Source organism: Squalius cephalus (genome assembly GCF_949319135.1).
Source record: "Squalius cephalus genome assembly, chromosome: 2".
Classification (NCBI taxonomy): domain Eukaryota; kingdom Metazoa; phylum Chordata; class Actinopteri; order Cypriniformes; family Leuciscidae; genus Squalius; species Squalius cephalus.
Genome location: NC_137123.1, coordinates 27234211 through 27250645, shown reverse-complemented (window position 1 = coordinate 27250645; position 16435 = coordinate 27234211). Strand labels below are relative to the sequence as shown.

The following is a 16435-nucleotide window of genomic DNA, read 5'->3' as shown; positions in this document are numbered from 1 at the left end:
CACACAAGAAAGACAGCACAATTGCGAACGTAATATGGCTTTTCCTCTAAAAATAAGAAATCACTTCTTATCCAATCGAATGAACCAGAACTAACTGCTGTATAATTATAAACAGAGTAATTATGACGTCTGTCTGTAAATGTCTTATAGAATTGTCTTTTATTAAGACATTATTTAGTTCTTTAATGAACCATTTATCCTCACAAGAATGTCCCCACAAGCTTGTTTTGTCAAATTTGACTGTTTTTCTAGTGAGATTTTCAGACATTTCATGCCCACAAGGATTGAAAACCTGCCCACACACACATACACATGAATAGTCCCAGCAAATCCACACAGATGCATATTCTTACTGACAGACTGAGCATACATCACACGCAGCAAAGTTTGACTTACATACCTGCTGTAGTAGACCCTTTGAAATATGTACACACACTCACTCATTTGTCTGTCTCTTCTTCTCAGTGAAGAAAGAGTGAGTAATAACCGACTGCTGTTGTCATCTGCAGTTCACCTTTCTTTGAGAGACAGCTGACCTAAAAGCACTCGCTCCATAAAAGAGCTTCAAGTGCTCAGTGTACCTCAAGAGTGTGTGTGTGTGTTTCAGAAGCAGGGACAATAGCCTCAGTGCAGTCTATCTCCTAAATGACAGGATGTGCTTTAGATTATCTGCCTCACTTCAGAGGTACGTGTGTTCGTATTCAGCTAGGGCTGTAGGGAATGACATTAGCATATGAGCACTTGCTGTTTTTTTAGAGATTGATTTCCATAAACACTGAGAAATTAAAGTAGACCAGCCGTTTTAATTTTCAGAAAATAATTCACTGTTCCTTGCACTCACTCTGTATTCAAACACACACCCTTCAGAGACTCCACTATCCTCACGCAGATGTATGAAAACTGTAGTCTTGCTCATAAAACTGCATTTTATCCCACTTTTTATCCCTCGTGCTTAGAAGTGGAACCTAACATTCCATTTAGCATTGTTTCATGGGGCCTTATTTATGTGCTGCACCATTCTGAAACAAATCATCTGAGCGAATGTATTCAGTCCCACTGCAGCAACTAAGAGAGCCGAGCATGACACGCTCTTAATGAATATACCACCACTTCCCCTAATGCACACCCAGACACACTTCCAAAGGCTTCAGTGAATTAAAAACTGCTCAAGTGACTTTTCTGAAAGTCATAAAGAGGCGCTAAATCTGCAACTGAATGCGTTTGGAACGAGGGAAGACACTTGGCAAAATCGCACATGGTGATGTTAATGTTTCTCAGGGCCCAACAGAAATGGTGAGAGAAACTGGGGTGATGACAATGAAAAAATATGGATGGAGTGTTGAGAAGGGAGTGAATAATAGCTATAAAGTGACAGAGGCAGAAACAAATGAATGACAGAATTGGTGTAGGGTAGAGAGAAGGGAGAGAAGTGATCAGTCACATTAAAGTGTCTCGATTTTCATGGGTTTAGCCTCCTGCTGTTGATACCTTCTCAATAGGATATACATCAAGGTCAGAAATGTACTAACTTTGGGCAAAAATGTTTAAAATACCCCCAAATTCAAGATTTTCCCGAATATTAGCACATTCAATAAATGTTCAATCAGCATTTTTTTAACAAATCGGGTGAGTCAATTATTCACTGACCCATTCATAAAGACTTGAATGAATCAGCCATTTTGAACAAATCTTTGTTGAATGAATGAATCATTGACACTCATTAAGACAGTAACTTGCTGCAACCTACTTGCGATTTTAGTTCGATAAAGTATAATTTCAAGTTTTTAAATAATTTTATATTTCTACATTCCAAATTGTATATTTAAAACATTAATCTCATAACATTAATTATGCAGTTGTAATTGTTTTGGAAATGCATTTACGCCACCTCTGAGCTGCAATAAAGGGTCTTTGTATGTATTTCTAAAAGCCAATTTAGGTGCAGCTTCTGTGCCACTTCTGCAGTGCAAAGATGGGTTTTTTTGGTACTTATTTAATTTGATTGGTGACTTACCTGTAGTTTATTACTATTCTAATTGAATGTATTAATTAAATGTAAGAATTTCACATAAAAGATTATACATGCATTTTATAAGGTTTGAAGAAAAAAATGCTCTTATAAAGGTACAAAATGCCCCTGGAAATCTATTTAAGAGGACAAATATCTCCTCATAATGGAGAAGTTAAATTCTGTCACTGATCTGCATTTTAGTAAGTTTGTCTAAGGGAGTTCTTGACAGCACTTGAAATAAATTGAGTACTTGGTTGCATTTTTAAAAAGACAAGCCAAGTTAAAAAGTTATTTCAAAGACCCTGTCTCAAGACCCTGCGTTCCATTCCATCCGGCTGCGCTCTGTCTGTCTATTTGAAAGGAAGAGAGCGTCCTGTGTATGTGTGCCTCTCTAGAATCTCGACTCTGTTGCTACCGTGGACTGAAACTTACCATGTGTCTGTGCAGTGTTGGAGCAAGTTGCAATCTAATGAGTCGTACTGCAAGACACCGGTGAAAGTCACACAATACCCAATGAAAAAATTAAAAATGGGGCCCAATTCTCCTTTCTTTTAATTTGTTCAGGTTGAAAGAACTATAGCTTAAATATTGAACACACACCAAAAAAAACTATTTCTAAATATTTTCTTTTTATAATTTCACATAGATATTTGCTATACTCCTACAGTTCATAATGACCAGAGGAATAAAAATGGCCAAATAATCCATATGATTTGTGTAATGTATTTTGAAGTCAAAAGCTGTGTACAAGGAACAGACCAAAATTTAAGAAACTAAAAATCATATAAGATCATATAGAACCTAAAAATGTTGACCACTTTTTTTTTTTTTTTTTTTTTTTTTTTTCATGAAATAACATTGTACTTTTGAAACAACAAATACTTTGTTGTTGTTGTTGAACTATTAGGAGCCGTGTACGTGCAGAGCCAGCAAATGAAACAAACACATTTTTGCTGTTTACAGAGCCAGAGACAAGTGTCATTTCTAAGGACATCCATTTCAGTGATATCTGTCAGAGAGCAATGATATTTTATGCATGGTGTACAAAAAAATACGCTTACAGCAGCTTTTAATGTTATTTAGTGTCTTACTCACAGAAACATGCACACAGATTTAAACCGTAAAGATCAAGACAGTTTGGCAAATCGCATGGCTGAGATGAGGAGAGAAGCTAAAGAAAGAGAAACAGAAAAAGAAGTAGAAGGCTTTAGGGAGTCTTTGCATCAAGCCAAAACAAACCTTACACTTCTCTGTGATACTCATGGGCAAATGCCAATTCAATATCCATGTCCAAAAAACACCCCAAGCATCCCTGGCACACACGGAAAGCAAATCCCTTTTCCACTGGCATTCTTTAAGTGCACCATCCCCTTCTTTTTATCCTGTGGACAATACTGTTGATCAGAGCTTCACAGATGGCTTCTCTCTCTTTGCTCTGTAGAGCATTTAGGGCCACAGGCGAGCTCACATTAAAACTAACAGTCAGCAAGTCCTCTCTAATTACTCTTTCATTCACTCCAATATGCTCTTTATGTAGCCGGCTGACTGCATTAGCAACACGTGCTACGGAATTACGCGATAATAATTAATTCAATATTAATGGCAGCTGCTCTCCATTAGCTGGCATATGAGCATTGCCTATTCTCCTTCTCCCATTACTGATCCATTCCGCACTGTTGCCTTTGTAACATGTTGTGAGGGGATGGAATATGCCGAAGATTGTGTTTTGCTGAGTTCGTTGTGCGCTTGTGTGTGTGTAATGTCTAGACATTAGCTTTCCCGCTTGTTAAAGGAAGCGCTGCAGAGTCAAATTGTTTCACTTAGACTCTGCCTGTAATATTACTGCAGTTTACTGTAGCTACTCTTGTAAAACAGCAGCTCGACAATTACCATTGTGCCTGAGCTTTATGAACTAAACTAGATTAGATGTTTATTCTGAAATCTCTTCAAGGTCCCTTTAACATTAGGAAATAAACTTGCCTGCTGGCCAGGGGTGCGTTTCTCATACAACTCACTGCTTACAACTACCAAAGTATGATTCATCATTGGATATATTAACTAGCAAGTGACAACTGTTTCCTGAAACCGTAGTACTGTAAACATCAAATCGATGAAAAATGTTGCTAACGACGGAACTTACAACTATAGTTGTCTAACAATGCTTTTGGGAAACGTACCCTAGAGCTATAGAGAAAAAAATAACTGTTTGAAGGAGTATAATGGTGCATAACAGTGTTTTCCTTTACTGTTGGCTGGATAATTCACTACAATGGTTATCTTGGGAGTCAGGGTCAGAAAGAGATGCTAATTAACTGCTGTATGAAGTGATTTAACCATTTCTGATATCAGATTATTTTGTATACCTCATGTATGTTTGATCACACATGGGCTGGGCGATATGGACAAAAAAAAATATCACGATAAATTTTTTTTATATCAGTCGATATCGATAATTATCACGATAAAAGTCAAATCTTTATTTCTTTCAAGTTTAAAGGCAGATTTTTGCTCCTAAGTGAAAGTTGTAGAAACCAGAGCGTTAATTGTGGTTTTAAACTACTCTTTATTGTCAGAACATATCAGGACAAACACTTGCCAAACTGGTGAACATTTCACAAATCTGAGGTAGAACATTCAAACATTTGTCATTTTTCCTTAACAAAATAAATATCTTTATTGGACAATTAATTTCTTAGTTTCTGCATTTGCTAATTTTTATTTGGTAAAATGTAATATTCTGACTGTTTGAGTTTTATTAAACTTAACCATTGGTCATCCAGTGTCATGCATTTAGATCATGATAACCTCACTATCATGGCAAAAACTTTATGGTTTCTATGGTATTTGTATGAAAAACAGTAACCTAAATACATTATTAAATACTGTAATTATATTCCATCAGTCCTTTAATACATCGTCTACATTAATAATATAATACAATTCAATATGTATATCCCACATTTCATGGTGCAGTTAATATTACCAGGCTTAGGTTACAGTAAATCCATGGTAAATGATGGGAATTTGTAGACGGAAAAGCCTTCTGCGCACAGTGTTTCTCCTGTTTGTCAGCGCTGTTTCATCTGCCTTTAAACTGGTTTAAATCACTGAGACATTGTGTTCTTCGCTGAATTCAAGTGCTTCTCACTGGATCTCGTGACGAGAGTGATCAGAGTAAACGCATCTGCTCTAGTGAGCTTGCGCTGCTGTTTGGACTTTGAGCCGAGCGGATAAATGGTCCGTGTGGCGCGCGGATAAAACGATATCAAGAGTTTCGATAAATGTTCGATAATGTTTATGCGCCAAAAGCGGAACGAAACTCATTTGAACCGCGCGCCACACGGACCATTTATCCGCTCGGCTCAAAGTCCAAACAGCAGCGCAAGCTCACTAGAGCAGATGCGTTTACTCTGATCGCTCTCGTCACGAGATCCAGTGAGAAGCGCTTGAATTCAGCGAAGAGTTAGGGCTGGGCGATTGAATTCATACGTGTGATTAGGGCTGGGCGATAAAACGATATCGCAATAATTATCGTTATCGTTTTATCGCCCAGCCCTAATCACACGTGAGGCTACTGCAAGAAGCACAATAGCATTGGCACACAATCGTATACGCTGCTAATGGAGGAACTTGTAGAATGTTTCATTAGATAGAGTTACAAATTCACTCATATACACCTGTATTTAAGGTTCCCTTAGAACACATAGATTGTTGCTTAATATGTTTATAGACCACTCACTTGAATGTGATGTGAATAAGTTGCTGTATTGTTGTTTGTAGTTCCTATTGCTGGTTGCTCTAATGTTCTTTGTTTCCTGCCCTAGAAGTCATATCGCTTACATGACATACATTGAATATAAACAATGCCTTCTAGATGAACTATTATCAATTTATGAATCAAACTTCCCTCCGATGCCAAAAATTGTATGGTTCAACAGGGTTTTCCACACAGTCATTTTCTAATTATATCCTTGTATATGTGCAGAAGCAAATCATATAGAACAGGGAAATTGCTCACAGTTACGGTTAGCTTGTTTTACATCTTGTTTTCTCTCTCTAGGAGTTTACTTTCAAGAGAATAACACCATAGACACAGGCGAGGTGGATGTGGGTCGTAGAGCAGTGCAGGACGTCCCTCCAGGAACTTTTTGGCGTTCTCAGCTCTTCATTGACCAGCCACAGTCCCTGAAGTTCAACATCTCTGTTCAGAGAGGGGCCCTGGTGGGGGTCTATGGACGGAAAGGCCTGCCTCCCACACACACTCAGGTATCAGACTTTTGTTGTTGTTGCTGTTGTTGTTCTTAAGATGAATGTTCCACTAGAACTGAGAAATGTATATATTGGTTTAAATGAAGGGTATTCAACCATTACAGAACGAGGGATTTCTCCATAACACTTTATTCATAATGCTCATTGAGAACATTAGCATTTTACATTATAAAATGGTCACCAGTTCAGATAGTTAATACTCATTGCATTAGTTAGAAATGTCATGCAACATTTTCAAGAAATTTCTGCCTTATATATCTTCTTCACTGACCTCCTGCAGTATTTTCACTGAACCCCTGAGTTTAGATGGTCTCTGTGGGTGCCAAATGACATGAAAATAGCGCCATTGCATCTTTTTCAATGCCATTAATTCTGAATCAAGAGAAATAGAGCAATCTTTTGTAGGATGCTGTTTTTCACATTGGTAATCTTGTCATTTTTCTTTCATAATTACAGTCATAGTTCTCAGCGTAAGAAATACCACAGCACCCACTATTCCAATTACCATCACAGACCTGCTACAAATGGCAGACAGCAAACTTTACTAAAAAGACCGCCACTTTTGTCAAACTTTCAAACCTGACCTTCAAAGCTAGAGCTTGACAATTCCTATCCAATTTCTATCTGCCTCATCTCTGTAATTCAAACTTGAAGCAATTCATACTTCTATGTATGTTTTGCCCGCTTTGATTAAAAACTGAGCTTGGCCTTCGCAAGCAAACCAATTATTTATCCTTGTCCTGGTTCTTTCTTTTTGCCAAGCAACAACAGTGCCTGAGCTTCTTCAAGGGTATATCACAAAACCTGTAAATGCTTAATAGAGGTAATTGGCAGCGGAGGCCTCCACAATGAGAGTCGATAGCACTGACCCAGTACTTTAATTGCCACACATGAATCAATATGTTTCTTAAAGGCTGAATAAAGGATAGGTTGAAGTTCTATTGACAGACAAAGGTGTGGAGACTTCTGTTTTCCTCCACTGATCGAAATGTCTTCTCATTTTGTCAGATGATGTTTTATAATTTCTTGCTCACTTATTCTTCTTCTTGTGTCATTTTCCTACGGGTCTCTTAGGAAAGAAATATCTTTTTAAAGGGGGGGTGAAACACTCAGTTTCAGTCAATCTCATATTAATCTTGAGTACCTATAGAGTAGTATTGCATCCTTCATATCTCCAAAAGGTCTTTAGTTTTATTATATTTATAAAAGAAAGATAGTCTTTTATAGTCTTTCGAGTCTTTCCGGAAAAAAACGAGCGGCTGGAGGCGTGCCGTGTGGGCGGAGCTAAAGAATAACGAGCATACATACAGAACGCGTTTTTGCTTAGAAAAACGTGAGATGGGCAGTGAAATGGGGGAAAAACACGAGGTCTCGAGAGTTTTTTAAAAGTAGAAATGACTTTAACTTGAGCGCAGTGTTTTTAGAACAACATGTAATGCTCGAGTTTTACAACATTTGTGTGTGTTTACTCGTGGTTTATGAGGACATGAATTGGTTTATGGATTATTGTATGTGACTTAGCAGTAGCAAGCGGAACAGTTTTGCACATCAGACTAGTATTTTCATAGAAAAACAATGCAATAGTAGCGCATTTCAATGAAGAGGCGCGCTTTGTGTGAACGGCCCCCTAGGTTTATTATGAAATAATTCATTTATTTCAACATATTTTCACACTCTTTGTGTATTGTTGTTTGGAGTGGTTTTACAATAAACAAACAAACATCTACAGTGGCCAGCTAAACAAATGTATTTAAACACACACACACACACACACCATACATCGCATGCTCCATAGATATGGAATTATTCTTGTGCCAATAATAATGAACGTAGCTTTTCAAGAAACTAATGAAAATTTAAATAGAAACTAAATAAATTATCTCTGAAACTGAAAAAGAATAAATCGCAGGCAAATCTTTTGACTTCGTTTTTAACACACTGCATGTTGTGTTAACTATTTCTCATATTTCAATCGCTGATCTGAACTTACAAATGCACTTCCAGAGTTTTCATTTACGTTTACGCTCATTTCGTTTACGCTCCCTGAGTTTTCGTTCGCCGTTCTGACACATTTCTCTCGTGGGGGCGGGTCTAATAGCAGTTTGTTCTCATTGGCTACTGAGTTTTTGATTGACAGCTTCTTCTTGACCTGGAAGTGAAGACGTCAGTGGTGTGTTTATGTGTGGATGTGAGCGTATGTAATCGCAGCTTTCTATTTCATTTTAGTGATATTAAGTTATGTTTGTTTTTTAATTTTATCTGTGTTTACCTGCTGCTACTACTTAGTCGACAGAAGCTTTTAGGAGCACAAGAGATCTATTCAGTCTATTCAGGCCTACATTAAAGTACTGTATACTTAAAATGTTGTAGTGTCCAATGTTTTCGGAGAATATTTGTTTATTCCTGATGATTCTTTTGCATGTTGGGCTCTGATTAGGTTCAGCTGTTACAATTTAAAGAGAATACTAGCAAAGGTGTGTGATATATTCAGCCGTCAAGAAAGTCAAACTTCAACCTGGTAATCAAGGTTGGCAACCATGGCCATCACACTACTCATTGTTAGCATGATATACATTTACACCATCAAAATTAAGGATCACTTAAATAAGAGGAATTTAAACAATATGAAAATTACAGTCGTGGCCTGCTGTCAGATACAGACCTCAAAGGGCATTTCATTACATATGTCACACAAAGAATGTTCTTGTTGCCATTTTTTTAATTGATAATTGTATTTAGTTATTTCATTTAAATAACACTATCTTCTAACATTTAAAATTGTAAATATATTTTAACAATCATCAACCGTTTCAATTGTGACTTATACAACCAGTTAAATTAATGTAATTGAAAATATGAATTCAAATAAATTTACATTCTTTATTGTCACTAAAGCATATACACAAGTATCAAAGTGAAGGTCTTGGATGTAATTACGTTGTGACCAGAAAGACCAGAATCCACAAAACATTAACTGCATACTATACATGTAATGCACAGTATTCTCATCATATACATTACTATACAAAGTGCACAATTACAAATACAGAATACATATTAAAAATTCATATACATTTTAAATGTTGCAATGATTCTTTGAGCAGTTCCTGTTGCAGTACAAGTAACAAAGCAGTGACTGGATACAAGCAGTACAAGGATAGTCCACCCAAAACATGAGCATTCTCTCATCATTTACTCACCTTCATGCAATCCCAGATGTATATGACTTTCTTCTTCACATAAACATAGACAAAGATTTTTAAGGAAATAATCAATCTCTGTGAGTCCATATAATGGCCTACAAGTGGATTTTAACCCATGTACGTAAGACAGTTGGTCGGAAGTGATTTTTAATAGTTAAAACAGTCATATTATTAGTATTTTTCTTATCTAGCCTATTGTTTGACTTCAGAAGGCATTGATTCATCCACTGAGGTCGCATGGATTACCGTCACACTCACTGTGTGTGGTTTTTAAAGCGTCTTTAGGACTCGCAGAGATGGATTACTTTCCTTACAATCTTAATTTGTGTTTATCTGTAGAAAGAAAGTAAAATGCATCTGGGACAGCATGAGGGTCAGTAAAATAAGAGAGAATTGTATTTGTGGGTGAACTATCCCCTCAACATTCATATGCTGTTGGTTTGCTAATCCAAGATCAGCATAGACTAATAAGAATAAAGTGCAACCTCTTGTGTACTTGTGAACTGTGTTTGTTTTAATCTAGAGGAAATTAAAATATTTGCTAGTTTATATTAAAATAAATCAGGTGTCTGAAGATCAAGATCCCAGTCATTCAAAGGTGATGTGTCTGAACAAAGTAAGATTATTCTCTGATAGGGACAGTGGATCTCTGGTACTATCACTCCATCCTGTGTCAGCATCAGAATTTTGTTTATGGAAAAGTTGCTCCACTCCCTGGAAAATGAGAGAGGAAATGTATTATAATCTAACAATACAAACTGCTTTGAACTCCCACATACAGTAACAAGTTGCAGACTTAAAATATTTATTATATATATATATATATATATATATATATATATATATATATATATATATATATATTTGAGGGATTTTACAGTACTAAATATTTACCTCGGAGTCATGCAGCACTTATCATCTGTAATACTGTTGTGTAACCAGTAGATGGCTGTATAGCCTTATATATAAACATATATCCATGGCTGTGTATTCCCTAGTTGCTGGAGGTTTTCAGTCATAATTACTTGCATGTATTAAGTTTTTAATTTGGACATATATTTATTATTAGACTATTAAAGATTAAACATTTTTCTCAGAAATGTTCATTTGAAGTGCAGTCAAATATGGACACAGAAAAAACATTTTGTTACTCATACTAGCTACATATAATAGCTTTATCAGTCATCTTTATCACACAAAAGTAATCAGAATAAATATTGCAACCAGGGCAATACTTAAAAATAATTGAGTGTTTACATATTACGAACAGAGACGTGTTCTGTGGTAAAGTCGTGTCTCTCCTCTTTCAAAAACTCTGCATCGCAAATTAATCAGCAATTGAGAAATTCAGGTTTAAATAGCTTTATTGGCATGGTAAAAAAAGGCTTTACTTTGCCAAAGTTGAATCAGGTAGTGATTGACAGCGCTCTGGTCCTATGGCATCGGCCCAATGTTGTTTGGGGTGGCTGGGGGGAAATATGATCTAATCGAAGCAAATATGATCTAATCGAAGACTGTAACCGAATGTAGATAAACAAGTCATGTGATGATTGGGCTAACAGTTAAATCAAGACAACACAGCTGTATAATGTTATGGGCTCTTGCTGAGCTCTAAAATGCCTCTCCACCTGAAAAAATCCAGTACTGTATTCTAAATAGCATTAGTATAGTATTAATGGAAAAAACAAAAACAGACTTACCACGAGTAGGCTAACGTTATCCAGTATCCTGATATAGCGACGATGACTAATGATAATGATATCATTCGTCTGTACTATTCCTTCTATAAGAAATCATCTCAACAATGTAGTGTAGCAGCAAATAAATACAGATATAAACTTAATATCACTAAAATGAAATAGAAAGCTGCGATTACAGATGCTCACATCCACACATAAACAAACACCACTGACATCTTCACTTCCAGGTCAAGAAGCTGTCCATCAAAAACTCAGTAACCAATGAGAACACACTGCTACTAGACCCGCCCCCACGAGAGAAATGTGTCAGAACGGCGAATGAAAACTCTGGAAGTGCATTTGTAAGTTCAGATCAGCGATTGAAATATGAGAAATAGTTAACACAACATGCAGTGTATTAAAAACGAAGTCAAAAAATTTGCCTGCGATTTATTCTTTTTCAGTTTCAGAGATAATTTATTTAGTTTCAATTTATATTTTCATTAGTTTCTTGAAAAGCTACGTTCATTATTATTGGCACAAGAATAATTCCATACATAGATACATTAACTATACGTGATCATGTTGTTTACTTGCTGTGCTTACGCGCCGATAGCTAACAACACACAGACATTTGAAGCAGTTTTACTCACCGCCTGCGGTTCCAACGCACGACCGTGAACCTTTATCGTTGGGACTGCTCCATCCTTAAAGGTGCATTGCGCAAGTCTCTGAGTTTTTGCAGAACTATGCCCCCTTCTGGCGACACACGAAACTGCAACCAGAGTTGTGCACGCGGTTACATGGAGTTTGCGTTGGGGTTTGGGATGAACTAGAAGCCGGTCTCTTTGAATCCATCTTCTACTTTTGCAAAAGTCGCTCGAGTTGTCTTCGCTGATGCGGATAATGGCGGCGAATACACAAACCTGCCAGACATAACCAGGTGAGCGTGAACGCGCATGACGTCACGCCCAGTCGACTCCGTCCCGAATCCCTCTTATTTATTTTACTGTACAGGATTATAGAGGCAATCGCAGTGATCATAGAAGGACTCATTCAGCCCATCAGGCAATTGTTTAAGCATGTATGGGTTAGAAAAACGGGTATTTTTAACATGAAAAGTTGCTTAATGCACCTTTAAGCATTAGACGATCTGCAAATCCGGCAAATACTTCCCTAAAGCAGAGCACAGCGCTTTGCTGGGCGTACTGCTTTCACTCTCTTGCTCTGGTCTACAGGTGCGCACGTGCCCTTCCGGGAGAAGGGCCCTTAGGACCCGTATAAGGAAATTCTGCCCCATCTGACGTCACACATGCCCACACTCGAAAAAAACTTTCCGAAACTTGTGACAAACCGGAAGGAGTATTTTTTGGTACAGAAATAGTCCATCAAACGTACAACTTAATTTTTGAAACTTTGTCCATGTTTAGCATGGGAATCTAACTCTTTAACAGTGTAAAAAACTCAGTATGCATGAAATAACATTTCCCCCCCCCCACCCCCCCTTTAATGCACTGTAAATTGAGAAAAGCATGTTAAACTCATCAGAGGCCTTTATTAAGACTCGCTCTCTGGGAGCTGCTTGTCAAAGTGACAAAAAAAAACTTATGCCATAAAGCAGAGTAGTAGAGTGTCTTTTTAAAGATCTTCCCCTAACAATCACATTGAGGATACCAGAGTTGTTTCCAAACATATTCATTACATCGCTTACAATATATTTGCAAATGTCACTTTCTTGAAATTTAGAAGTTTTAGAGCCACATGCTCTTCTTACAAGTATCAAAACCAATTCTTTGATATTCTGTTTTATAACATAATACATCAGACTCCAGACATACTGCACTGGTATATTCAAATCAAAGAGGTGGAGCTGCAGTGAAAATGTTCTGTTACTGCACTGTGTCTGTGATTAAAATGTCGTTTGATTCTGTCTGTGTGTGTTTGTGTACAGTATGACTTTGTGGAGCTGCTGGACGGCAGTCGTCTGATAGCTAAAGAGAAGCGAGGACTGGTGGAGGTGGAAGGAGCAGCCAGAAAGTCTCGTTCAGTTAACGTTCATGAGGCAGAGTTCATCCGCTACCTGGACTCAGGCACCTGGCATCTCGCATTCTACAATGATGGCAAGAACACTGAACAGGTCTCTTACAACACCATCATCATAGGTAAACCGTGCCTATACATATATCATATTATGTTTTTTATATATATATATATATATATATTATGAGAAAATTAAAAAGACATTTTTAAGAATGTTAACTTACAAAATGTCAGATTTTCCTGCCTCCATTGAAGCACACTGAGCTCTTGAAACAATCTCAAATGATTTTAAATCACACAATCATCAGGTTTTACACAAACTTCAAAATAACTTTCTGCTTGAGTGCTGTTGTCAGTAGAGCCAAAATGAGGCATGCAAAATTCTAAGATGTTCTGAAATGCATGTAAAATTTCAGTTAAATTATTGTTCTGATAATTTTATTTATATGAAAAACAAATCTATTAAATTAGGAACAAATATTACAGTATATAATCACAGTATACAATATACATACAATTTTAGAGAAAGATTATAAAAAAGTACTTTTTTTTTTTTATTAATCAAACGTGGCAGTAAAGACATTTATAACGATACATAAGATTTCTATTTCAAATAAATGCTGTTCTTTTAAAATTTCTATTAATCAAATCCTGAAATCCTGACTGCTGAAAAAATATAAAGTATAATGGTTTCCACATAAATGTTCAGCAGCAAAAACTGTTTTCTGCATTGGTAATAATAAGAACAATTAATAATAATTTAGCACCAATAATTAATAACAATTGAGTGCCAAATCAGCAAATTTAAAACATAAAACAAATCTTTAATTATTCCAAACTTTTGACATGTAGTTTATATTACACTTTTTCAGCCTCTGTGTGGATATTTGTATGTACAGAGAGAGATAAAGAGCAGAGTGTTCACTGGTGAGCGTGTATAATGACGATCAGAGCCTCTATCGATCTGTGCTTAAAGTGGCCAGTGGGCGGCAGCTGATTCAAAGTGTTGCCTGGTGACCTGCAAGACCTTTCCTCTCTCATTCTCTCTCTCTTTTTCTCACCTTCTCTTCCCCTTCCCTTTCCCCACTTCTCTCACCTCCACCATGAACTCATAAAAATAGGCTTCAGCAAGAGTAATTTCCTTTGAAATTTGATCACAAAGACTAGAACATGAAAAATGGTCTGTGGGACTACAGCCAGCGTCCTCTTTTAAAAGCAGGTTGATTATGCTTCAATGAGTAAAAAGTTAACCTTTTGAAAATGAAAATTGATTATTTCTCTGTGGTGAGATAATATGGTCCTGCAGTGGGGTTGTCTCTCTGCTAAACGCTTCAGTGGTGTCATAACAGCGTGCTGGCAACAAGAGACCGGTGCAGTTCATGACGCTGTCAGAATTGACTTACTGTAGACACCAGTGAGCTGCTTCTTTTAATGAAAGAATCGACAGGTGATGTCACAATCGTCGACGTCACCTTGGCAACACGCAAAGTGAGAGAGTCAAAAAGTGTGTGGTAGAAGTGTGGATCAAATCTGTGATTGGCTGTATAACAGTTGTGCATCTAGTAGCTTTGTTTGGAGCTAATTGCTTTTGCAGAGTCAAGAAACGGCACTGATTCAAGTCATTTTTGCAAAAAGTTTTCGCATGAGTCCTAGTGTATTCATATAAATAAGCGTGTTTTTAGTATATAAATGCAAATATGCAAACTTGAGCAGGAGCTTATGTGAGTGTAAACAATTTTGTGTGTTGCGCGTTACGCATTTTGTTTGACATCAGCTGTGGTTGTCATGAGGAAAACGGCTTATTAAACATGCTAAATATCTTCTTTATGAACGTGAAAACTTCAGAAAGGTTTCTGTGAGTTTTAGGTTCAGGGTTAAATGATAGACAATTATCATTATTTCAGTATAAAAACAAAAGTCAATGGAAAGTCCCCACTATGACCGAAAAACAAACGCGCGTGTATGTGTTTTATTGGCCATCCAGCAGTGTAAAGAAAGCTCCGAGCAGAGCGTCTGGCTGCTAATTGGTGGTAATAATGCTTTGATTGGTTCATTAAGGCAGAGTAAGCCTGGATGCAGGTTTTTGTTAATCACGCATCTGGCACTCCTTTAATTAAAGATGGGGGGGTCTGAATGTCTGCTAATTTCCACAGACCGTCTCCTCAATTAATGCTTTTCTCACTCTCCTTTCCTTTCTCGCCCTCTTTCTTTCTGTGGCTCCCTCTCACACACTTTCATTCTTCCCCCCAGATACCCTCACAGAGTGTCCACACAATTGCCATGGTAACGGAGACTGTCGCTCGGGAACATGCCATTGTTTCCCAGGGTTCCTTGGGCCTGATTGCTCACGAGGTATGCTCTCTTACTCGCGTGCGCACACACACAGTCACACACGACTCTCCAGAGAAATAAACAACCAATGCCACTATTCATAATTGGTTTCAGATTGTCATTTGCGCAAGTACGGCTGGCTAGCAGGCTTATGGTGGGACTCAATTCCCAAGCCTGAACGGCTTCTTATTACCAGGAGGAAGCAACAATTAGTTTTATTTTCATGGTCTTTTTATTGGATTATTTTGTTTATTTTTTAGTGCTATTGTTTTTCTCTCCTCGTCGTCTGTTTGCTTTCTTTGTCAGTGTGTCAGTGTGGTTTAATCCATAAAGAAATCGCTTGCACTGAAAACTTCACCTGTTGAAGTCTTCTCTTCTCTGTCAAACTATTATAAAAAAAAATTGTTTTTGGTCTTTTAGCTTTTTTGCCCAATTGCTTTTTGTTTTTCTATTCAAAGCCGCTTGTCCAGTGCTGTGCAGTGGAAATGGGCAGTACTCCAGGGGTCGCTGTCTTTGTTACAGTGGCTGGAAGGGGACAGAGTGTGACGTTCCTAGCAACCAGTGCATCGATATTCACTGCAGCGGACACGGAATCTGCATCACGGGCAACTGCGCCTGCAACACAGGCTATAAAGGAGACAACTGTGAAGAAGGTCAGGGATACAAATCAAACACTTGTGGTTTTGCAAAGCAAATTGTCCTATCCGAGCTTGTTCATTTCTGTTTTTTTAAGAAAATATTTCAAAAATATCAAAAATGTATTTTATGTGTCTTAAGAAACCGTGTTTACGACTTCACCTGCAGATCCTCCATTGATGTTAGAAAACAGTTTATTTGTTTTGCCGAGTTCTGTAGAGTTTTTCATCTGTTTCGCTCCTTACAGACATCTTCAGCATCTCAAG

At 37.4% G+C, this 16435-nt stretch overlaps 1 protein-coding gene across 7 annotated transcripts in view; it reads left to right on the top strand.

The window, feature by feature from the left end:
- The window catches only part of tenm3 (teneurin transmembrane protein 3), a 275552-nt gene that overhangs the window by 189785 nt on the left and 69332 nt on the right, over nt 1-16435 (top strand). For all 7 annotated transcript variants that reach the window (XM_079853357.1, XM_079853356.1, XM_079853352.1 and 4 more), the window contains 4 exons: nt 6072-6277; nt 13114-13324; nt 15453-15554; nt 15992-16186. In XM_079853357.1, coding sequence (XP_079709483.1) covers nt 6072-6277; nt 13114-13324; nt 15453-15554; nt 15992-16186 — 714 coding nt within the window. The remainder of the gene's footprint in view (nt 1-6071; nt 6278-13113; nt 13325-15452; nt 15555-15991; nt 16187-16435) is intronic.